This window comes from Idiotropiscis lumnitzeri, chromosome 16 (assembly GCF_059441095.1).
Source record: "Idiotropiscis lumnitzeri isolate Australia: NSW breed Sydney's pygmy pipehorse chromosome 16, RoL_Ilum_1.0, whole genome shotgun sequence".
In the NCBI taxonomy this organism is placed as follows: Eukaryota; Metazoa; Chordata; class Actinopteri; order Syngnathiformes; family Syngnathidae; genus Idiotropiscis; species Idiotropiscis lumnitzeri.
Genome location: NC_142406.1, coordinates 11,725,442 through 11,750,411, shown reverse-complemented (window position 1 = coordinate 11,750,411; position 24,970 = coordinate 11,725,442). Strand labels below are relative to the sequence as shown.

The 24,970-nt window shown below is 44.0% G+C and overlaps 1 protein-coding gene across 2 annotated transcripts; it reads left to right on the top strand.

Annotated features, from left to right (window-relative positions):
* Positions 1 to 873: 873 nt before the first annotated feature.
* Positions 874 to 24,906, top strand: LOC148321439 (polyamine-transporter SLC45A4-like). 2 transcript variants are annotated; one of them, XM_088318245.1, is made up of 17 exons: positions 874 to 979; positions 1,131 to 1,361; positions 1,951 to 2,006; positions 11,610 to 12,689; positions 18,894 to 19,082; positions 20,367 to 20,546; positions 21,244 to 21,434; positions 21,512 to 21,698; positions 21,902 to 22,351; positions 22,515 to 22,786; positions 22,871 to 23,032; positions 23,484 to 23,583; positions 23,670 to 23,750; positions 23,815 to 23,945; positions 24,047 to 24,115; positions 24,196 to 24,347; positions 24,516 to 24,906. In XM_088318245.1, the coding sequence occupies exons 4-17, from the start codon at positions 12,383 to 12,385 to the stop codon at positions 24,682 to 24,684; spliced, it is 2,640 nt and encodes an 879-aa protein (XP_088174371.1). In that variant the 5' UTR covers positions 874 to 979; positions 1,131 to 1,361; positions 1,951 to 2,006; positions 11,610 to 12,382; the 3' UTR covers positions 24,685 to 24,906. The 2 variants fall into 2 exon arrangements, with proteins under 2 accessions (XP_088174371.1, XP_088174372.1); XM_088318246.1 differs by lacking the exons at positions 874 to 979; positions 1,131 to 1,361; positions 1,951 to 2,006 and adding an exon at positions 4,532 to 4,669.
* Positions 24,907 to 24,970: the final 64 nt, after the last annotated feature.

Here is a 24,970-nt window from a genome sequence, read left to right as displayed (position 1 = left end):
TTAAATTATTTTAAAATTAAATTGCAAAATATTGCCCACATGAGCTTCTTCACCCATGACTTGGAAGCCCGCCTGGGTGAAGAGCTACCATTTTTGAGCGACTGCAGGACTACACTGCCTAAAAGGTAAGCAGAGCTGCATTGAGTTTTGTTGTGTCAGCTCACAGCGTTAAGTTTCTTGATTGTCTGCTGCATGCACCGCATATACAGATCCATTCACCTATTGACAAACATACAAAGTGCTGCCTTAATGAGTGAAAATGTTTGTTTTTGAGCGCTATTGCTTGCCCACACACACACTGAGCTGCAATTCTCTCTGTGTTTTAATGAAAGCATGTCACAGACATGTTATGACGATACCTGCAAAGAAAAATACATTTTTTGTCTCTTTCAGGATAAAAAAAAACATTGACTTGCATTATTGCTTTGCATAAAAGTGCCAGAAGCGGTTTATCCCACACCCCTTTGCTGGTCTGTTAAGATAAGAGGGGTTTCTGTTTCTCCTGCCATTTAAATCGGTTCCCATTAATCCACAAAGCATTACTCACATGAGGGGGGAAGCACAGGTTTACGGTAAGTGCAACACACTGCTGCAGTGTTTGAGCAACATGGGAAGAAGAAAAAAAACCGACAACACTTTGCACTGTTGAACAGCACGAGTAACTTATAATAATCAAAAGCAATGACATCATTCAGGAGAAAGGAGCTAATCCCAACAATATATCAATTGTACACTGGCGCTGTGTTGGACGAAACTGTTGACTGAACTCATTTGACTTGGCATAGCAGTGGCCTGCTGCAGAGAATTGTGAAATTCTTTTGTTTTTCTCTCCACTACAAAACATTTGCGTTGTAGGTGCAGCAAGAGCGCGAACAGTCACGCCCACGTGTCTGGTTGATATAATAACATCAACATGACGTTGAGTGTCGGATTAGTCCAATACGGCCCGTCGAGCGTTGACGTCATAAATATTGGTCAAGTGAGTAATTAATTAATTAATTAATACACAATTTTTACATTTGTAAACGATAATATTTTCTCTAGTTGGCAGTAGCTTGTTTTTATAACGCTTCGACACAAGGTGAAAAACTTGTTTGACGGTTTCGAGCTTGTTTGTGTTCTTCCACCAGCTGGCAGCCGGACCCGCCCCGTTTTATGCAAAGCAGCCGTGACGTCGACGGAAGCCAGCGCGACGTATGCTTCTTCCGACATTACTTTAAAGACGCATTTGAAACCTTTACGTTGCAGTTTCGCTTCGCGGTCGGCCGGAGCCTTCGCGACATAAGAGCGGAGCAGCGGAGCTTGGCCGACACCACCAGAACCACCACCACGAAGGCGGCGGCTTGACACGACCCAGCGAGGTGAGCCCGGCGCCCGGCTCGACGAAGGGAGTCGAGTCGCGGGGAGGCAGACGAGTGGGGAGGAGAGTTGGCGCGAGAGGGTGGTGGTGGTGGGTTTTTTTTTTATGGAGCATTTTGTGGCGGCTGTTGAGGCTCCTGCCGGCGGCTGCAGCATCTCAGGTTGCTGGTGCAGTGGGCGGAGGAGGGAGGGAGGGGGAGCGCGGAACATACACTGTCCGAAAAACATTAGAAATGAGGCAAATATAATTTAGCTTTACTGTTTTCAATGTCATTGACAGTGAAGGAGATTAGCTGTGTAATTAGCTTCACTCACCTCTTTGCAACTTAACCACATAGGTGACAGGTGATTTGGATGCACATGTTCAGAATGCACATTCAAAGTGAGCAGTTGCATTTTGTTGTTGTGCTTTTAGTGTGTGTCATTCGAATGCATCTAATTGGCTGCAGGCGAATCGATGTTTGCGTGTTGGCAAGTGCTGAAGTGTTTTGTGTGCCAACTGCTGCATTAGAGTGACTGCACTGCACAAGCTTGGCAGTCTTGCGTTATCTGTTTGTTGTCTTACTTCCTTTTGTGCGTGTTTGCGTGCAGGACCACGACCGCAGCTCGCATGAAACGACATTAATGAAGCTTTCAGACCCTTTTTGGTGAGTTGTCTTATTTGTTGTCGTCTGTATTTCTGCAAAAAAATTTGATTTACGCAACTGCAGACGGGATGTTGCATTTATATGAAACATTAATACAAATGTACTGCAGTTGACGTCCAGTGAAACTGTTTTTAACCTGAGTGTCTATGTACTTTTCTTACCGCTGCTGCTGTTTTAGTTATCAACAGAGTTAAGATGGGTTAGCAGTTAACTTTTTATTACGAGTCTATGATCCAGATCGGATTGATTGATTTAAGCAGCCAACCAAATAGTGCCCGCAAATGACGTGCATCTCTTGCAGTTGATATCATGTTTGAAACAATAACATCTTAAATGTCAAGAAGTAAGTTGCAGACCAAGCAAAATGTAAAAGCCAACACCGCAGGGGTAAGTCATCAATTAAGATGCCATTTCCACATAAGATAAGATCATCTTTCACCTCGCGGTGATATTTGTTTCTTCAGTAGACCAGACATGTTGTACAGTCAGTTTCTTAGTAATCCAAACAAATCCACATGAATAAACAAATAATAAATAAAAGTAGAAAACAACAAACATGAAGCCAATGTGATTTATATTTTCGTCTTTTAACATGAAGTTTGCAAGATGCACACGTTTGAATTCATCTGCGATACTCTGCCGTGCTTTGCTTGATGCTGCTGTTTTGGTTTGCAAAATGTTTTCTTTTTTCTAAGCAAAGTGTTTAAATTTGTCTGGTTAAAATTAACCCACCAAAAATCCGAATAAAATTGCAATTTTTCGAATGGGTCAGTTTGACTTGTAATATAAGAAAAGAAGACCAACTAGGGGAAAAAATGCATTTTAAACCATGAAAAAGAAATCTGTGGAGCACTACTTAATATAAAAGATTAATAAAAAAAAAAATATATATATACATGTATATATATATATTTTAATGAATTTTTTATTCTTATTATTTTTTTATTTTATTTTTTTTTTTTTTAAGCAGGTCATAACAGGCAGGTTCGGAGGATGATGTATCAGGTGACCAGTTTGTGGAACTTTGGTGAACAAACACACATGCACACTGCTTTCTATTCACGACCTTGGTCAGCAGACTATTGATATGAAATTGTAAAGAAATCGTCTGGCTACGGTTCTTCCTAGTGCTGCACAAACCGCAAACATGAGGAGCAGAACAATACGGAATAGCCACGCTCTTCAAGCCTCTTGAAAATACGGCCTCGTTGCAGCCCCGAGAGCGTCCGAATGATCCCGAATGTCCGCACTTGTGCAATCGTCTCACTCGGATTCCGCGTTTATGCGCTTTTGCGGCTTCAGCTTGCAGGTGGCTGCAAGCTGAAGTGGGAGCAATCCACTTCCTCTTGATGAAATATTTGCTGACTGTCAACGGCTGCTTAGTCAGCACACAGACGTAGTGACAGGCACCCTGACGCATCCTGGCGCAAGTTGTCACATGAGCGCGCACACTCGTGAGCACAAATGCAACTTGAAAACAGATTGTTTACGTGCTTCGCTTCCTCTTCTTTCTTTGAGTGGGTAAAAGAAGCAGAAGACATGAACAGCGGAATCTCAAAACTCCCATGTACGGATGAACAATTCAGTGTATGAAATTAAATTCAAGCCATACGTTTATTTCACTGGGATTTTATTACCGAATTGAAAAAAAAAGCGTTCTTTTTGAAACTAAGGGAAATTTAATCTTGCGAGAATGAGTACTTTTGTGAGGGTAAAAAAGTAGTCTTGAATAATTGTCACAATGGGAATTAGTTTTTTAAATCTAACATCCACAAAGCATGAGAATAATATTTTTTTTTCTGAAAAGAAAACTTTGAAGTTATGACCGATTTGCAAAGTGGTGGTGTTGACCGTGATGGCCGTCTTTACTTGAAAGCATTCCGGATTTTCCGCAATTTATTATTTTTTTTGCTGTAGTAGCGAACCCTGACTAAACTCAAGATTTCACAAAAATGACCAAAAGGGGTAGAAAAACAGGAAGTGGCGATCTACGGCTAAGCAGCACTTCTGTTCAGCCATCCGCATGACTACTGGCGGTCATCTCCGACTCTCGTGACACCGAAATGTTTTGCGCCGGACACAACTCGGCTTCCTTGTACGTTTCTTCATCTTCTTGTCTTCTCGCTCGCTCGCAAACAAGTTGGCGATTGAATCCGTGCTGGTTGAAAATGAGGTCAACATTTAAGGCCAACTCGCCATTTCACGACCTTTGAGGTGTTTGAGGCCGGAGGTATTGAATGCTTGTCGGGAAACTAGACTGAAATAAAAGAGCACACACACACACACCGCCATGCTGATCTAAAGTGACGATTACCTATTTCCAGCCGGTGGGAGTTTTTTGTGCACAAACCTGATTGAGGGTGTAAAGAAAAGGTGTGTTTCCCCTCACCTGATTCCAGTGTGTGTGCGTGTGTGTCGTCTCACTTCCATCAACACCATCTCTCGTCGTCCTATGTCCTTCACGTCTCCTCACACACGCACCCTCTCGTTCTCGCACACACAAAGACACAGCGGCGGCTATAAAAGAAGTCGCGTGAATCCCGCCGGAGTCAAAAGACTCGAGCAAGCGGAGGATTAAACAGGTCCTTGTGCCTTTTTTCTTTTTTTTCTGAAATGCATTTTTGTGGACTCAGCAGGCAAATACTGATGTGATCCGGGTAAAGGTCAGTGAACAAGTACAAGATTTCTGGAGGCCTTTGTAACTTGCATGCAGTTGCTCCAGTGTGTTGTTTGTTTGTTTGTTTTAGAACCGTTTGGCAGATTGGTTTCAAAAGGTTTTAAAAGTCAAACTTCCCTCTGGAAATGATCATTCGCTTGTTATTATGACAATAAAACTGAAGCGGAAAAACCGCACAGGTCAATAGTTGAAGTCGTCGTTTTTACTGTCATACAAGTGGAAAAAGAAGTGAGCCATTGTTAGGAGATATTACGAAGCAGGTTGTTTAGAATTTTGTAGACTGATTGATTTATTTAAATGAACACACACGTCTTGCGCGTTTCCTGATCACATGGTTCAGAGTCAAAATCGGCGTTGGCCTTCTCGTTGTTGTTTGACGGAGTGGCGTAGGCAGAAAAGCACGGAGGACACCGAACATGAGATGCCGACGTTCAGGTTCTGGTGTCAGGTGCACAAGGCGTGATGCAGTTTACACAAATGGAGTTAATCATGTGACATTTTTTTTTTCTGGACTTGAGGCCTTGTTTGTATTTTTTGGGAACATTTTGGTTTTACGTCGATTGAGAGGGGCGTTGGATTGAAGCACACTTTCTGTACGAACCCGAAAGACATGTCACTGTATTTGTTGGAGCTTGTTTAATTATTCGGGCATGGCTGTGACATTAGAGCCCAAAAAAACCGACGCCTCGTCAAGGCATACACGTCCATGCGAGACGTTTTATTAAAAAAAAAAAAAAAAAAGTGCTTTGGCACAGGCAGCGGTTTTACTTTGTTAGTGTTTATGCGAGGGATGTTGAGTAATGCTTCTTTTAATTTTAAACCGTTCCCAGTTATCTTCCATTATTTGGTCAAAAGAACAAAAAGGATACGTCCCACCTGTGGGAAGAAGTAAAAGCAGAATTTTCACCCCAGGATTCAATTATCAGAAGATAACGCTGTTAGCGAACGCTAAATTGTACTAACAGTGCAGCTCAGCTTATCTTTACTAATTTCAGTGTCTGGCACCCGGAGCAGAAAATAATGGCTCTTGGAACTGCCAAGTCAGAGGTGAAGGTGGTTACTATGCTAGATTGTGACATCGCAATTTGGAACGGTTCAAATTTGACCCAGGTAACAAACGATTTAATTGGTTGTGAGATGGTTGCTGCCTTTAATAACCTTTTTTGGACAGAATGACGGCACTGTCTATGTGGATAAGTTATTTGATCGAAGGACTGGGCTACTCGTATGTGTCTTGAATTGTTTTCATGGAAACCGTATGAATGGTTATGACCGTAATTATATGCCGATTTTCCCGACTGTACTGCCATTTTCTGCTTTATTGTTTCTTGGTCTCATCTTCACTCCAGTTTTTGACAGGCAAAATGAAGGCCGACCTGAAATGAAATAATAATAATAATTCACGTGGACATTAAATAGTTAACCTCCCGGCTCATTTGAGCTCCATTGCTAACCAAAACATGAGCACCAAGTGAAAGGCTTCAAAGTTTGATCCATGTGGTCCCCGTTGACTGTTCCTGTGCAGCATATTTCAGCATCGTCTTGTTTTTAGTTCTTTGAAGTGCAATTTGCTCCATCATCATTCCTGGAAGAAAGAAAAACACATGTGACTTTGATCTATTTTTAACAATTTTATACTTGATATTTTTGTCAGTGAAAACAACAAGCGAAATTCTGACAGGGCAGAATCAGGATTGGAATGCAAACTTATATCTAATCATAACAACTGAAGAGGTTTTTTTTTTCCAGATTGGATGGATCATTTTTGAACGCCAAAACCAAGACAATGCATTTTCCTCAAAATATTCTTGTACAGACATTAAAAAAAGAATCGTAAATAATATGCCATGGAACCGGGAGTGGCTTGCAGTCCGCAATCTTCCTAATCTGCCGAATTGTTGTTAAAGGTCCGTGGTTTACTTTCCTCCATGTCAGATGTGTGGTTTTGTGGCTCGGCTGATGCCCTTTGCCAGTAACGTGACTCGGCTGTAGAACTGGGCCAAGATAGCCACTTTAAAGTCGCAAAAATTAGCAGCAGTTGAGAGGAGAAATTTCACACCATCCCGCGGGTAAATCTAACTGCTTCTAGCTTCTTGAGCTCAGACACCTCTCAGACCCTGGCATGCGTCTCGTGAAAAGAGCAACTCGCAACCGGTCAGCGAGCTCCATCCGAAAGGAACCGGTTTATAAATCTATCGTCGGACCTCTGTTGTTCGTGTTGCCAGACGACGATGCTGCTCACAAGTGGGGAAAATAACCTTGAGTTTGTTGCATGGTTTATTATCTCCACCATTTGAAATCATTTTGTCAAAGTGCATCTAGGTTAGCATTTTTTATTTTGTGTGAAACCGCACGCCCACAGTGGGGCCTTTCTTTTCGGCAAATACATTTTGCTATAGCTTGATTTTTGCATCGGATTCCTTTGGTCTCTCAATAAGCTGCCCATTAATTAGTTAGCAGATGCTATCTTGAGCCCGCAAATCTGGATAGCCCATGACAGACTTTTGTAAAAGATTAATTCTGGTTTCCGATGCCCCTGCTGCTCGTGCTTCCCGGGGCCGCCACCTGCCTTAAAGGCCTTCTGAATCATGCATGCATGGAACAAAGACTGTGGCCACTGTCATTTGTTACGTTGTGATGTAACAAATGACTCAATTGGGATATAAATATAGACGACAATATGGCTACAGAGTACTCGTTATCGAATACAGATAATATGGCGTTATCTAGCATTTTGTGTTCAGGTGTGAGCAGTTGACACGTACTACCTGACACCTCTACTCAACATGTTCAGACGTGCTCTTGGAGCAAAAATAAAACCGCTAATGGCATTGCTAGCTAGCTGCTGTGGTTTTGGCCTGACTGGGATACTAGCATGTTAGCTGTGATAAAACTATTAATCAAAGATATTTGTATGAACTAGCTGTCATAAAATAAATAAGCTCACTAACTTGCCAAGTTCTTATTTGAGCTAGTCCGATTTCTAGCTTGCCACTTTTCAGCGTAGTGGTAAAAATAGAAATAAAGGAAAAATTGGTCTTTATCATTTCATGTAGCGCTTCTAAATGTTCTCTTTTGCTTTATTGCGGCGTTTCTCTTTAATTCAAAGTCAATTGTTTTTACCACCGAGTTGAGCTACTTGTTAGCATCATGACTTGATGCTAACTAGCTTGACTGTAAGCTAAATAAAATTAGGCTAATTGATCATTTCTTTAAACCCTCCCTTCCAATTCATTCCCTTTTAGTTAAAAAAAACTGGATGCTAACTAACTGGCATGCTAGCCAAGCTTCCTGTTAAGGTAAGTTAGGGTTCAGGTGTGGATAAATTTAGGCTTGTTTGTGTGTCTGAGACGCAAAAGTCAAATCGGTGTGTTCTCGACGCATGCGAACAGCAGGTATATTATGTCATAATTTCTAACTGCCGGTATCGTGGTAATCCGTGTGTTATGAGTACGGGATTTGTCATCGACGCCGGCGCGCACGTTGAAGCGCATGTGCCTCCTCTCCACTCACTGCAGTGCGGCCGCTCTGCACCCAAACACATCACTCTCGCCCGCTCTCTCCTGCTCTCGCTCACTGAGATCCATCTGCTTCCTGCTGCTGGGAATATGGATGTTATTCCATGGGAATAGCAACAAGCCGAATGGGCAAAGTCATTTTGTTTTGCATGCACAGCCTGCTGCGTGGATCTGTTTGGCTTCTGCAATTTGATCTTAGCCCGTTGCTATGGCGTAAGATCTGGACATTGTGGTTTTATACTCCGCTTTCTCCACTGCGCTGTGTAAAATAACTCCACAGTCTCCGCTATGCTGCTCTTTTGCCCGCCATTCTAAATCTTAATATGTCCCCTTTCAATAAAAGGCCGCATCAGAACGGGTCATCGGCTGCCTTGAGGAAGGCTCTCTTTTGTTGATCCATTGTCTCCGCATGCACGGTTGATGTGCAAACATGCTCAGCAGGCCCCGGCAGTATGTGAACTTGATCCTAAGGTCTTCAGCCTTGTAATCTATATCCAGTGTTATGTGGGTCAGCGCTAGGTTTTTGCATCACGGGCTCTCACGTGCCTCACATTGCACTGTGACGCCAATCAACACCCAGTTGCACGCCCTGTAGGGAAAAAAAAATAGCTTTTATGAACTTCAGTATAATCCGTTGTATTCAAAAACACTGTGCCATATCCTTTTGTCCGTCTTAGGGATCACTGAATAAGTTCCAAAGAGATGAGCAGGATTCCCTTTTTTACAGCATCCTTTGAAAGCAACGGATTCTATCGCAAACAGAAGTTACATTTGTTAAGTCAAGGAAGTCCTTTGTGGCTGTCACAGGGCTGCACTATTCTCAAATTGAGAAGCGTCATGCTGATTTATTTATTTATTTTTGGTCAGCCCTATAGCGATTCCGACAAGTTGTAGCCGGATTGCGCATTTTCATGCTTTATTCATTAATATTGAATCTGTAAGTTTCCCCAAAGATGGTTTCCGTGAATGTTGGGAGTGTAAGCGGAGGTCAAAGTTCAGAAAAGTGAAGACCTGGAATAGAAAACTGCAGCCCCCAGACGTAAGGCACGATAGCACAACATGCTAATGTTAGCTTAGTTGCTGTCTTACCATCTGCTGCAGAAAATTCCACAGTCACTGCCCTCAGTTGCAAACAAAACTTCGCTTACTAACAAATCGCATCGAGTCACGCTGTTCGAAGACTTTAAGCAACTGACATTTGAACGCAGTGGAAGAACACATATCGACGGACAATGTTCACGCGAATGTATTAAATCGCATATTACTGCGGCAAACTGAGCAGTTGTAACCGTTTCCATTTCTGTGTGTGCTGCAACCGGTGGAGAAACGAGTCATGAGTCAGCTCCCTCATTGTGTTTTTGTGCATGTGGCCGCAACATGGGATCAGCTTATATGGAATTACACTTTAGCTCTTAAGGGCTTTCGGGGAGGGCATGGGTGTCTGACATTGACAACAATGAACCCACGTGGAAGTGGAAAGGGCTGGAATAAGGAGGAAAGGGTGACTTGAGGATAAGGTCGCAAAGAGACAAAGTGGACTCAATAAACAGCCGCAGCACGTTTGATCTGAGCAAATGTCACAAATGAAAAAATCTTAGCGCTCAATCTTGCTTTGTTGAAAGTTTAAGGCCAGGGACAAGTGAGGGCGACGGACGTCTCCCGTGTCTCACAGACCCGCACCAGATTTGTGAGGCTGAAAATACACACAAGGTGGTCTATTTTAGTGAGTGATAACTCTTGTGCCGCTGACCGGATTACCTGGGAGACAGGACAAACTGACCATCGACATCACTCACAGTCTCAACTTCCTTTCTTATTTTGCCATTTAAAGAAAAATTCTGCTTCTTCCGTTCAGTGTGTGTATCAACGTGTCTGGAAAGGAGAGAGGCTGTTATGTAATCCACTGCAGTCTTTGAGGTCTCCGAAACGCGCCTTTATGAAATATTAATGACCAAACGGAGTGCTTCATGAATCTTAATGGCGAGACATGTGAGAGGCGTCGAGGGGAGGACTGAGCGAAATTAAGAGGAATCGGGAATAGACAAATATTTTTACTCCCGTACTTCTTAGCTTGATGGATTTTTTTTTTCCAGAACTTTGTTATAAAGGATATTTATGCTTAAACTATTCAGCGGATAGTTACGGGTTGGAGCGCCACATATCGCTTAAAAAAAAATGGGGTGAACACAACTGTCAGAATGTTGTGTATTCGGTCAAACAACTTCTTTAATGGCTTTTTTTGTCAGTTGTCTGTCTATTATCATATTTTGGTGCCAAAGAGTTTCACTTCTCAACAGTTTTGAAGACTAGCGGCATTCAGAATAGCTAAAGCTAGCTAGCTAAGCTAGTAACTCTGCGCGTTTGCTGTTCTGTACGATGGAACAGGTGGCTTTTACTTGTGTTTGGCTGGATCTCCGTGTGAAAGAGGCGCCTATCTCTAAACGCGGAAAATTGTCAGGTTGACTTCTATAGCCCAATTCATCAAAGAACAAAACCAAAAAAAAAACAAATGCTGGCTTTTATCAGACGTCGTAAAAGGAGTTTGTCATACCTACTGGCTACACACTTCCACATGGCCCCGTATCAGGCCCGTTCATCAGTTCCGATCTCCACATTGCAGATTGGTTCCCGCGAGCACAAGCCGCGCATTTGTCGTCTGGCAATTCTTCGAGACGCCCGAGCGCGGTGGCACGCTTTGATCTTGGCCCGAGTCCGTCCGATTGTCTCTGAGGGGGTAAAGGCATCATGTGCGCCCGGCAATCACTCTCTATCCTCCCCCCCAAAAAAAGATTTGATTAACAAATGGCCTCTTTTCATGGAACGAGAATACACACGCCTGTGTGTTGTCAAGAGCGTGTGCCTTTCAGCATCAATACACGGCTATTCGAGGGCATTTTTAACCACCCTGTTTTTGTTTCTCTGGTACGCCAAAAATGTTCATGGATCAATGTGACCCCCTTTGGTCCTTAATAAAAACTAATATTAATTCCAGCAATACGTTTATACAATTAAAAGAAGAGGGGAAAAACTTTGAATTTATTTTTCAATTATTATTATTTTTTTTAATTATTTATATTTATTTATTTATTTATATATATATATATTTAAAAAAAAAAAAAAAACAGGTCAGTTTGACCCGCAATGTGACGGAAGTGTTTTTTCATGAAATATTAATGCAGATAAGAGCTTTTTGTGCGTAAGTGTTGATGAAACACGTGTCCTTGCTTTGTGTGCATAATTACGAACGTCAGTAAATTTGCCGGTCAATATTGCAGGAGTGTTAAAAGTGAGCGTTTGCCCAAAGTACATTTTTTTTAAAATCTGAATTGAACTTAATGACAAGATTTTACCCCTTTTTTTGGGGGGGGTTGCTTGGTTCAACTCTTAATTGTCCATCTTCCCTTTCAGATTCATCAGCCAATCGATGGGGATTTCACGAGGAGCTCCGCCCACCACCTCCGCCGCCTGCCCGCCCACCTCCACCTGCGGCCTCCCCTTCAACTCCACCCACTCCCTCCAGCCCTTCATCCACAAAATGACTCTGGAATTCACTGAATGGTCTTCTATATGGATTTTTACCCCCTGTAATAGACAAAAACAAAAGTAAGGCGAGAGCGGAAGACGATCTCAATGACCAATAAGCCATAAGCGCGCACGCACGCACACACACACACACGCGCACACATACACACGCCCATTCACTGCATCCATCCACAGACCACACGCATGCATGCATCAGACAAAAGAAAATTGCACAAACTTTGAATGTTAAGCGCTCTCTTTCTGTAAAAATTCAGCTGCTTCCTATTTTTATTGAAGGGATTTTCGTCAGATCGTGGGAAAAAAAGTGATTTTGCCAGGGTAAATTTATTTTTCCTCCTCCTTTTGGAGAGAAACTCAGTGAGGAAAGTGTTAGGAATGCCGCAGTGCCGTGGAAGTATACAAAAATTAAATTAATTTTCTGGGATGTCCAACAGCTGCATCCAATTGAGATCAATTTGAAATAGATGACTGCCACCTTTTTAAATGACAGCACTTTAAGAGTTTTGAAGGTAAGGTGTTCATCTAATATCTGTTAGACGGTTATTAGAAAAGGTTGGTCGATTGTGATTTAGTTGAAAAGTGAGTTTGAGTGGGACGCTTTTCGGATCAGCGCTTGCCCCCCCAACCCCGAGGCTTGCATGCCCCCGCCCGCCATGCCTCCCCAGAGCACGGGCACTGACGCCATGCAGGTGGGATCACTGGTGGTCGGTGCCGAGGCCAAAAATTCCACGGACGAAGACAAAAGCGGAGACCCGGATGGATCAGCGGGTGCGGGGAGCCGCCCCGGCACCGGCGACGGCGGAGGCGGCGAGGAGTTGGCGAGCGAGGGCTCCATCGAGGGGATCCCCCTGAAGAGATGGGTCATGCACGGCGCCGTCATGTTCGGGCGGGAGTTCTGCTATGCCATGGAGACGGCGCTGGTGACGCCCGTGCTGCTGCAAATAGGTAAGAACGCAAACAAGCAAAACACACAATCAGCTGGCCGCCTGTGGCAAAACCAGTTTAGGCTTTGTTTAACTCATTCAATCCATAAGACATACATTTTCAAAAATGTAGTCCTTGCCTCCCAAAGACGTATTTATACGTCTTAGCCTTTTTTTTTTTTTTTTTGCGTCCTCGCTCTGTGTTTTTATAGCATTAGAACACATTATTCTGTTGGCCTCGCAAAATCAGTCAAAATCCAGAAAAACGCTGGAATTGAGGGCTTTCCTCTTGTGAAAATTTCTGGAATTAAAAAAAAAAAAAGCTTGAAATATTTGACATTCACACAGTTAAAAAAAAATTTAAAGGAGACATTTCATAACAGGTTTGTGACGTGCTTTTGTTGAATTACCACACATGTATTTAAATATTGGAAGTAAATAGTGAGTAATGACCTTCTTATTTAGGAGTTATGGAACTTTTTGAGTTTCTTGTGGAGTTAACATAACAGGATGATTAAAAGGGTTAGTAATGGAGTTATTATTGCCTGAAACATTGCTTTTTGTTTTTTGGCATTTGACACTTTGGGATAATTAAACTTGCTGCAGGTCAAGTTGACCCAGGAGAGTTAAGAGTCATGCATGTAACCGGTGACGCCCGAAGAATACCGTTAATTAATTCCAGCACACTGTTAAAAGTGAAAAAAAAAACAGTTCTTGATCCGCATTTTAATCCAGATGTCGCCATTCCAGCTATGAGCACTTCTGTGTGTGTTTTGCAATTTTTTTTTTTAAATACTATAATGACAACCTTTTACAGGCAGTGCAGCAACAACAACAAAAGTTATTTTGGCTGACTAACACAGCGGTGAGCAATCATTGGCAGAACAGTAAAACTTGTTGACGGCATTCTTGCAAGGTTAGAAAAAAAACAAAAAAACATGCCAAAGTCTTGTTCAACCCGTTCGAGTAACGTTCAAGGCCTGTGGTAGGGCGACGCTGTAGCATGCAGTGCGTCAGAGCACGTCGTCGGGATGCCGAGCGATCGCGTGTTTACAGTCAGATCGTGCCGCGCTCGCCGCCCTCAAGATGAAGACGAACTGAAACAACAACAAAGCAAACGTTGCGAAATCGTCGTCTCAAGTAGTGTTTTTGCACGCTCGTATCCAAATTGTTTTGTAAGAACAACAAACTGGATCAATGTCTGTTGATTTCTGTTTTGGGTTTCCACACATCTGCGAATGATTAAATTATTGCGGCGATCCATCCACAAGCATGAACATGCCGCTTGTGTCAGAACATGTAACAAAACCAACTGCGCTGTTCTTTGGCGCTGCAACGAAAAACTTTGGAATGACCTGAATTTCAGCTTTGATAAAGTCACAAAGTCATCTGATCAAATTGACAACTATTAGTTCATGATTAGCACGCAGACAAATCTTCTTATTGGACACAATGTAAACATTCATAGGTCCACTGTGGCGAAAACGAATTGGAGCCAGGAGTCACTCAACATACAAATCCCGTCCAAAATTATTGGAACGGCAAGGTCAATCCTTATTTCCTTTGGGTCAAATATGAGACATAATTCATCTTTTGATTTGAAACCAAAATGTCTTCAGGATGCAACCAAAACAAAAGAATTGACCTTGTTGTCTACTCTTAACTCATTCACTGCCATCAAAGGAAGAATGAATTTACTTTTTGACGTCTATATCCGTCAATGGCAGTGAATGAGTTTTAGGGGAAAAAAACTGAGCTCAGCTTAAACGTCTTGCTACGCATTTAACACGCTCCCAAATAATACTTCCTGGTGGGAGGCCAGTCGGCCTGCGTGCCAGGTAGCCTCCGAATGATCTCGTCACGTTAATCTTCTCGGTTGACCTTGCAGACGGAGCAGCGAGTGTGGGGGCGGGAGAGCTTACGTAAATGACTTTCTCCATGTCACTCAGCCACTGATCGCCTTAACCTGACCCTCAGTCACTCACGGGAGACTGTCGTTTAAAAAAAAAAATAATAATAAGACTGCTTTGCACCGGAGCCAATAAAAAAAAAAAGGAAAGGGAAGCGAGATCCGAAAGCCGCGGGGCATGCGAATTGTCCCCCCGTGACAGTTTTCCAGACCTTTTTGGCCGCAGTCAGCGTCTTTCACACCTCTGACGCGACTCACCAGTCTGCTCGGCTATTTAAAACCCCCCCGTTCTATTTATAGCCCTTACATAATCGCTGTGCCAACTTTCTGTTATTACTCTTGCCATTATTCACGAGCCCTTAAAGGGTTTTAGAGTCCGCCAAGCGTGGCGACACAGCAGCAACGCTGCCACGTGATTTATGGGTGCCCAAGAGAGGACAGTCTTTTGTCTCCATGGAGTTCCTCAACTCACTTGGCAGGCGCCAAAGCACTACTTTTATCATAGTGAATTGGTGAGTTCTTCTGAATTTGGGATTGGATTCCCCCCAAAAATCTACAAATAGGTCAGTTTGAAAGTGGTGAAAATGTGGGAGCACACTGAACGTCAAAGTATAATCCCAAATCACCAACTTTAATATTATTTGAACCTTTTTTTTAAATGCTGTCCTTAATAATTAATTCCTCAGAAATAATTTGGTTTTGCGGAAAAAAATTGCGCATCAGGCATTGTGAAGACTCTCCATGACGACCCGGGCTAAATTTATCTCCTTCTCATCTTGCAGAGATCTCCAAATTTCTATCACTTCTGCATGCTTCCCTACTACTTTTTTATCTCGTCAGGGCGTTGGCGCTTTCTTGTGGCATGTTAGGGCATTACAAAGGTGGCACGAAAACATTGTCAGACCTTGTCCGATAGAGGAGTTATACGATAATATTTAATTCTTCGAATATAGCGTAAAAATAAGGCCATGAAGTGTAATTTAAATTTGTTTGCATTCTGTCGAGGAATATGTCCAAATAAAGAGGTCCTGTTTTGCACTATGACATCTGGTTTGTTCATAAAATGCAGCCTAATTTGCGCACAAACATGCATGCATGAGTGCTTTGCACGCAAACAGGCCCGAGTCATCGAAAGCTGTAATGGCTGGCCTCGGGGCTTTTGGAAAAAAAAAAAGGGATTCAAAACCAGCTGCTAAGTCTCACCGACGCTTGCTAGCATTGGATGGGATCGGATGGATGGATGGCTAAAAAGGATGCCTGCAAATATCCTTGAATGGATGGATGGATATTAGTCGCCGAGTGCGTCATGCACTTGAAGAGCAATTCCAATCAGGGAGGGGAACATAGTATCTGGAATGACCTCAGTTTTTGGACAAAATGAAATGTTAATGCGCATTTTTTGTCTAAGTTCAAAATGGGTTGATTTGAGCAACTTGCGGCCCGCTGAACGTATCACCGTCGTGGTTGAAAATGACGCCGACTGCTCTTGCTTTCCCTCGACTGCATGCTCGTCGTTCCATAAAATCTATGGCCTCTGATTGGCCATTGACATCCGTAGCGGTGGTGGAAAACTTCCCGTGCGTGATAGTTGAACAGCAGCCGGGCAGCCCCGCTGTCAATCACATGCGCTCCTTCGCTCGTGTGAATTCCGAGCGGCGTCTTGTTACCGCCGAATAAACGGCATTTGTTGTTGGGACGTTCTCTCCGTTTCACCCTCGTGTACATGTCGAATTTTTTTTCCCCCAGCAGGGAGCTCGGCCGCAGTGCTCTTATGTAACCCCTCTCACTAGGAGTGTGTGCGTGCGTTTAAGTGCTGGGATCATGTCATTTCTTTGCGATTATCATTTACCAGTTGCATAATTGAGCAGGAGGGGAAAGTCGAGTACACAACGCGGACGGGAAGGGGATGGCACCTGTTTGGAAGTTTATTCTAGGATGTCAGGACATGTGGCGATGAAGTTATTAACGCCTCACGCTCACTCCTCTTGCTCTGTTGTGTTCAAAGCCCCCCCCCCCCCCCCCCCCCCCCGGCAAGTATTTTTAACGTCATACTTGACACTGGCGCTGACTCATCTGATTTTTATGTTGTAGTGTACTGACTATTGCACATTTATCTTACAATTCATATCAAGTCAAACTAGATGAAGTCATTCACTGCCATTGACGGATATAGAAGTAAAAAATTCATTTTACCTGGGTTGGCAGTGAATGAGTTAATAATGTCTTCAATACAATAAAGGGAACAAACCTAAAAAAAAAAAAGGGGGATTGTTATTGATTGTCACTCTATTCACTCGAGCAGGCAAAAAGTTGTCAAATTGAGCGATCCGAGACGGCAATGAAACGTCGTCATAGATGACGACTGAAGCCTTTCCAGAAGTGGTTCACATGTCGGCGAGATGAATGAAGAGATGAGGAAAAGAGCGTAATGGATCTGTAGACATTTTGTTCGTTGTCCTGTTGGAGCTTGGCCAATTTCCTGTGACAAATACAATGGTTTATTCATGGAGTCTGCCAAAAAGAAAAAAAAAAAAGGGTTCCCATATGTGACACTTCCTAGTAAGAACAGATTTTAAAACCTTATATATTCAGAATTTTTTTTCTTTTTTTTAAATTTTTTTTTATTCTAATTTGTCACAGTTAGTGACATAAGGCAGAAAACAGCCGTGTCAAAAACTGAATGTCAATCCAAAGAAAAATGCTAAAAGTTCCTGCAAGTGAGCCAAAAAAAGTACATGAGCAGGTGATGTGTAACCATTTTAAATCGTCCGTTTTCCCACTTTAAATCCATTGTGATGGTGTCCAATTGATATATTTTTTTTAACTGTTTCCCAACTTGCGTAAGTGTAGAAGAACACAACCCAAAGTGTTGCAAACGGGCAAACGGCAGCCATACAGCGAGCCTCATTCAGGGTCTTCTGATAACAAAGACTTGACTGTTACTGCTCGCTCTGCCACTTGGTTTGGCTTCCTCGTCATCGAGTCGCTCGGGCGAGTTCTTCGTGTAGTGAGCTCTGTTAAAAATAAATAAGAGGAAATAGTAAAAGGAACACTTAGATGAGCGAGCTTCTTTTCGGTTCGCACCATCCATCACAACTCGGGAACACTCGGTTCTTCCTCGCGCCTTATCCACCTCACCTTGTCTTTGACCCTGATCCTTTCTCATGCTGCCCTCCCTCGTTCTCTCGCTTTTCTTGTTTCTCTGGTGAAAAAAACTTCCTGCAAATTCTCTCAGTATTGTTTGGTTTTTGTGTTGCGGGTTTGTACTTACAAGAAAAGTGTGGGAACTGAGGCCTGTCATAGTTTACTATGTGCTGTGATTGTTCTTATATTGCTGAGTGTGCGTCTGTGTGTCGGGGGCGAGGTGGGTGTGACGGGCGCCCTTTGCATCTGCACACACTGGTCATATTAGGTACACTCACACAAGTCTCACAATGTATTCATTTTTTTTTAAAAAAATCTATTAAAAATATTGATTTAATTGCAATTAATTACAAGAAATGGTGTGAATAAGGAAACAATTTTTTGTATACAATAAACATTTGTGTTTTATTAAATTATTCACAAAAAACTGCATATACATTTATATTTTATAATTTATAATTTATATTTATTTTTTCTGAACCCATAATTTTTGGGGCTAAATAAATAAATACATTTTCATATATTCATATATCCTATACATGTGTGTGTGTGTGCGTGCGTGTGTGTGTGAGACAAAAGAAAGAACGAGGGAAAGTTTTCCAAAGCGCACAACAGGAAGCACGGCGTGAGTTACGTCGCCGTATTGGCGGGAGCCAGGAAGCCAATGATGATGGAGTCTCAGCGGCGAAGGGGTTCCCAAGACCTGGTCGCCACGGCGGCAGGGTTCAAGCCCTGTTTACGACTTGTGTCTCTCCGTTGCCTGAGAAACGCGACGTGTCGACACTGGCGCAGGAACAGGAAGACGGTCTTGAATGAGAGCTCGGTGCTGACTCGGCATTCCTGTGCCGCTTTGCGTTGGATTGGCAGGATGGCGGGGGAGTGGTCAGCGTGTCATTTGGTTCCCAACTCAACTTTATTGTCCAGGCGAGAGCATTTAAGGATTTAAAAACAAAATAGTCATAAAGTGATAAGCCAGTGAAGGGAAGCCCGAATTGTAATTGTGCTCCCTCCTATGCGCTCCAGTTAGGAGGACAGCAGCAGAGAAATGGCAAACGAGTACTATTTGTGTGAGCTTCAAACTACAGTTAAGCCGTTCCTCGTACGGCCTCAGCAACAGAATCCAAATGTATTCATCATAATAACTGCAATCCCCTCTCCCGTGTGTGCGTCCAGGTCTTCCAGAGCAGTACAACAGCTTGACGTGGTTCCTCAGCCCCGTCCTGGGCCTCATCTTCACGCCGCTGATTGGCTCCGCCAGCGACCGCTGTCCCCTGCGCTGGGGCCGCCGGAGACCTTTCATCCTGGCCTTGTGCATCGGGACGCTGATCGGAGTGGCGCTCTTCCTAAACGGGTCTCTCATAGGTAAGCTTCAGCTTCGGTACGGCAATTTGTGTGGCTCTACATCACAATCAAAAGATTGGCGGGCCACAATGGGTTCCAAAATTGGACAGAGGGGCCGGACCAGGAGCAGATGGATGGAGCGTTTTGGTAAACTCACCTCATCGGAGAAAATAAATACATTTAATTTGAAATGAAAGTGAAGCGGGCCGGATTAAAACGTTTAGTGGGCCACTCGTGGCCCCCGGGCCATAGTTTGCCCACACCTGCTCTACATGATGAAGTACGCTTTATTTATTTATTTTTTTTTCGGCTGCAGGCTGGTGATTACATCACCATGAGGTCATTTCAAAGTTGTATGCCACACGTCCTCGCAATTGATTGACGGGTTTGTTCGACGGGGGCGCAGTTATTGACGGCACTCAGTGTCGTTTCGGTTGGGATGCTGTTATCATTTGCTCTTATGTCCTGCTTTTTGTTTCAGGAGACAATGTGATTTACTGTGCATTAGTTTAATTGAATTGAATTATGTTGCCTTCTACCGTCATGATTTTATTGACTGATGTTTCAAGAATGGGGAAAAAAAAAAAGGCCCTCCAAGGAACAGCTCCTTGCTTTCCATTTTTTGTGGAACTAAGCTGTAAACAAATGGTAATTAATACAGAAAGCATGAATGAACATGAAACAAAAAAAAAAAGCCTTTTAGAAATAAATAAATAAATAAATAAAATGGATTCCACACATTTCTTGGGCAATCAGAAATTTGACCCCCAACGTATAGCCAAATCTTTTTTGCTGAGACGCTTGTTGAACGGCAAGTCTGTGCGTGCGCGTGTTGACATGGGAACACAGGCGCAAGCAGTTCACAAGAAACTACTTCCTGTTTGCTTCCCCCTTTCAACCAATGACGGGCTACTTCCTGTCTGGTGGGTAGTGCCACTCCATTGTAAGCACACACACACACACACACACACACACACACACGGACTGTCTGTGTGATCTCCTAAACAAATAACATGCACATTTACAAATGCGTGACAAAGCTTTGCAATGTCAGGCTGTGTTATTTTCGCTCTCACACACGCCATGTTGGTTCAAAGTTGCCAATTTAGTCTCATCCTGAAGCGATTTCTTTGAAGAACTATCATGAGCAATGAGAAGAAGCAATTGCAACGCGTTTTCATTTTTTTCCTTCTGACTCCGTCTAATGTGGGCAGAGTCAAAAATGAATCATTTTGCGGATTCTGCATGAAAAAAAAATATTTCGTAATTTTTTTTTTTATTGTGTTTTTAAATTCCCCATTTTAGGACTGTCTCTGGGCGACGTTCCGGGGAAACAGCCAATAGGAATTGTTCTCACCGTGCTGGGAGTGGTGGTGTTGGACTTCTGCGCCGACGCGACGGAGGGCCCGATCAGAGCGTACCTTTTGGACGTGGCCGACACGGAAGACCAAGACATGGCGCTCAACATCCACGCTGCCTCGGCAGGTAAGCGCCAATCAATTGAGCCAATGGCGAGTAGCAATTTGTTGGAAAAAATAAGTTTTACTTTGGTCAAATATTGTTGAAAATTTTTATTTTTTTTTAAAAAGCAAGGGCAGATTCTTTTAACGATAAGCATCTCTGCCTTATCTGCTGCAAACCTGTTTTTATCCACCCATGAAGGCATGAAGACAACGAACCATCAAATGTTAAAGGCGCAGACATTCCAATGAGAAGTCGGCACCAGGGCGGGGCAGCACTTGCTTCAAGGTTATCTTGGGTGAACAAAGTTGTTCGGGCCAATCGCGATAATTAACCAAATAACGAGGGAGCGGTAAAATAATTCCTAATTGCTTTAATGAGCCATGTACAGCAGGCTGGGTGTACTTTGACTTGCAAGGTTTTTAATTGTTGCCATTCTATAGAGGATCAACCACTTAGCGTCACTCGCAGGCTTGTCAACACTGACCACGCCTCCTCAACTCTTGTGACCCAAGCGGAGTTCATCCATCATCCATTTTGCAGAGAATAATTGGCCTTCATCTTAAGTCTTGTTATTTGGGTTTGTGAAGTAGTATCAGTGGCATGCTATCAGAACATTTATTCGTGCATCGCTATTAAAACTCAATTGAAAGTGGAGAACCCGTGGTTCTGGATTTTGGGACTTTCGATTCAATTTGATTGCGTTTTTCGCCATTCGCAGGTCTTGGTGGCGCTGTGGGCTACGCTCTGGGCGGTCTCAATTGGACTAACACCTTCCTGGGAGCCATCTTCAAGTCTCAGGAGCAGATCCTGTTCTTCTTCGCCTCCGTCCTCTTCTCTGTGTCCGTGGTGTTGCATTTGCTCAGCATTGATGAGCAGCCCTACATCCCTCGACATGACCGGCTGGACCAGGTTCTTCAATTTTTTTTTTTGTTTTTTTTTTTGTCTTGTGTCTGTGGGCGGAAAATCTAACGCACAGTTTGTTGCAGGAGAGTCCAGTTCCGAGCCAGCCTCATCCTTCATCCGCCAGCCGTGCTGGATTTCTCACACCGAGGCTGGAAATGATCGGAGAGGACGAAACGATGGACAGCTTCGACCTTTACGATGCCTACAGGGACGATCTGTCCGAACCCGGGGAAATGGAGATGGACTTCCTGGAGGTGGAGCTTGTGAGGAGTATGTTTTGCCCCCCCCCCCCCCCGACCCCCCATTTTCATTTTCTCTTGGTTGGGTCTCGTCTTTTTCTCTTTATGTCACGTTTGTGAAGACATTTGTCACTCGTTTCGCCGGCAAGTTGCCCCACGCAAAAGCTACTTTCACATTTGACAAAAGGCGCCTCAAAAGCGAAAATGTGATTCTCGTCTTCGCTCTCATCGTAGGTAAAAGTGACAGCGTCCTCGCCATGACGGACGCCACCTTGGAGCACATGGACCACGAGGCCTTGTTCCTTTGCCACATCGAGCCGTCCATCTTCGCCGACCGCCTCTCGCCCTATCACGGCTCTCCCCCGGCCGCCGCGCACTTCCTGCACGCCAACTGTAGCACGCTCGCCAGCATGCGGCGCAGCAGCAGCGCCGGCAGTCAGGATCTGCTTCGCCCCCAAAGCGGCGGCCACCCACCCAAACAGGATGGCAGTCCCGGCAAGATTTGCCGCCTCTCGGCATTCTTGCAGGAGATGGAGAACGACGAGGGCCAGGAGGCGTTGCTCAACAACCAGCTGAACGAGCAGCGCACCCTGAACGGACGCCTCTTGGCGTGTGTTGATGCAACCGACACAGCTAACGGCTTGAGCGCTAAAGGACAGGCGCATCGTGCCGGAATGGTCAAAGGTACTTGTGCTAATGCTAATGCTAACTGTGCATGTCCTTTTTTTCCTTTTCCTTCTGGTTCAACAGTCATGTGGAAGAATTTGAAATCAGATATGTGACAAAAATGACGGTGTCCAAAGCTTTGACTGAGTTTCTGGACACTGATATTGGTATTTCATTTCAGCTGCCAGTACCGGCGCTCCCATGCGGCTGTCGCGCCACCATCACACCTTCTACCGTCAGCCATCTTGCACCTTTTCCTACTACGGCCGTGTGGTCAGCCACCGCTACCGCTACCGCCGATCCAACGCCGCCTTCCTCATCAAGCCGTCGCGCAGCATGAACGACCTGTACGAGGTGGAGGCGCGACACAGGCGTCGGAGCCGCCAGCGCGGCCGCCACCGCAGCGGCAACACCAACTCGTCCAGCGGCGACGCCGAGAGCGAGGAGGGCGAGGTGAGGGGGCGCTAGGACGCCGCCGTCGGACCGCCGCACCATCGTCATGACGACTAACGCTGCGTTCCGATGCGCTCTCGTCAGGTGGAGACCACCGTGCAGTTGTTGTGGCTCTCCATGCTGAAGATGCCGCCCGAGCTGCTGCGTCTGTGCGCCTGTCACCTGTTCACATGGTTCTCCATCATCGCCGAGGCTGTCTTCTTCACCGACTTCATGGGACAAGTCATCTACCACGGAGACCCCATTGTGAGCGCATGCTACGTTTATTGTCATTTATAGTTATTGTAGTATCTAAAAATATATATCGGTATTAGGATTTCATTTTTAATGACATTCAATTTTAGAGGTAGTTTAATTATGACTTGTTTAAACTGGTCTTTTAAAATGGAATTACAATTAATTTTATTTTAAAGGAATTAAGCTTTTTTTTTTTCTAGTGAAATCCAGTTCCCATTTGTCTTAATAAATCTGTATGTCTTGGCCTTTGGTTAGAATGATGCCTTGACTTGATGAGTGCCTTTTTGTGGTGTTCCATACATCCATTTTCTGTACCGCTTATCCTGATTAGACCCAGTGTTTTTTTTTTTTTTGCGGTGTCATTGGAGACCTTAAGACTCCCTCCAGTCTGCAAATGAACGGCGCTTGTGCGATGAGGCCACCACTGGCTAATGAGTGTGGTTTTAACTGCTTTTTGCAGGCTCCTGCTAACTCCACCGATTTGACCAATTATCACCGAGGCGTTCAGATGGGGTGTTGGGGTCTGGTTATATACGCCATGACTGCCGCTACTTGCTCAGGTAACAAAACACGCACCGAATTAGGCTTTTGATATTTTTCAGCATTTTTAACAAAATGTCAATTCTGCATTACCTCCTTCCTCCAGCTCTCCTTCAAAAGTACCTTGACAACTTTGACTTAAGCATCAAGATCATCTACATCTTGGGAACGCTCGGATTCTCCATAGGTAATTGCAATGTGAACATTTTAAGACAAGCCAATGGCTTCATTTATTTATTTATTTTGTATAGGAACCGCTATTATGGCCATATTCCCCAATGTGTATGTTGCCATGGTGATGATAAGCAGCATGGGTTTCATCTCCATGAGTATCTCTTATTGCCCCTACGCCCTGCTGGGACAGTACCACGAAATGAAAGAGGTAAGAAGAAAATGGATTAAAGTATACACTTTGGTCCTCTGCAACCATGTTCCATCATGTTTTGACTGCTAATAAATGTGTGAAAATGTATTTCATTGCAGTACACCAGTCACAGTCCCGGTAATTCCCGTAGAGGATTTGGCGTCGATTGCGCCATCTTGTCCTGCCAAGTGGGTCTCGTTTTATGCATCATCTTCTTTCGCATCAATACGTTTCAGACATGATTATGTCTACGTGTTTCGCGTGCTAGGTGTACATCAGCCAAATCCTGGTGGCCTCGGCTTTGGGTTCCATCGTGGAAGTGGTCGGCAGCGTACGCGTCATTCCCGTCGTGGCCTCCGGGGGCTCTCTGATGGGATTCTTCACCGCTTGCTTCCTGGTCATTTATCCCTCAAATTGCGGGTAAGACGATATTTGAGCATGATCATGCAAATGGGTAGCTTAAAAATCCCCCCCCCCCCAAAAAAAAAAAATTTGTATTTGCTGGAGCTCGTTGCCATTGTGTCATTCCATTTTTTTTTTCTGGTAATCGTAACTGCGTCGTAACTATTTATGCCGTTTGATTGGCAGGGAGGCGGGATCGTCGAAAACTTCGGAAAAACAGGCGTTGACCACGCTGGCCGATCCCGGTGAAAGAGTGAAGGAAAAACCCAGCTTCTTGAAACTCAACAAGTCAGGCAAGGCCACCACCACCGTCACTGCCACTTCCTGTCACATGGAGAATGAATCTGCACTGTAATTGGCCACGAGTAAAGCAAGGTGTAATCATCAATGTTATTATAAAAATAAATCTTCCGCTATGGGATAACTCCGTCCCAATTCCAATGTGAGTACTCGTCAGGTAAAAAAAGAAAGAAAAAGGTTGGTCTGCTTCTCAGGACCTCCCGGGGACGATGCCTGGACAGGAAACCTCAGGGGGACTATTCACACGCACACACACACGATCGAAGCTGCAGTCGTTGACAACAACAACAACAACAAAAAACGTGGTTCTTCCTCACTGTGGACGGAAATGTTTTGTTCCG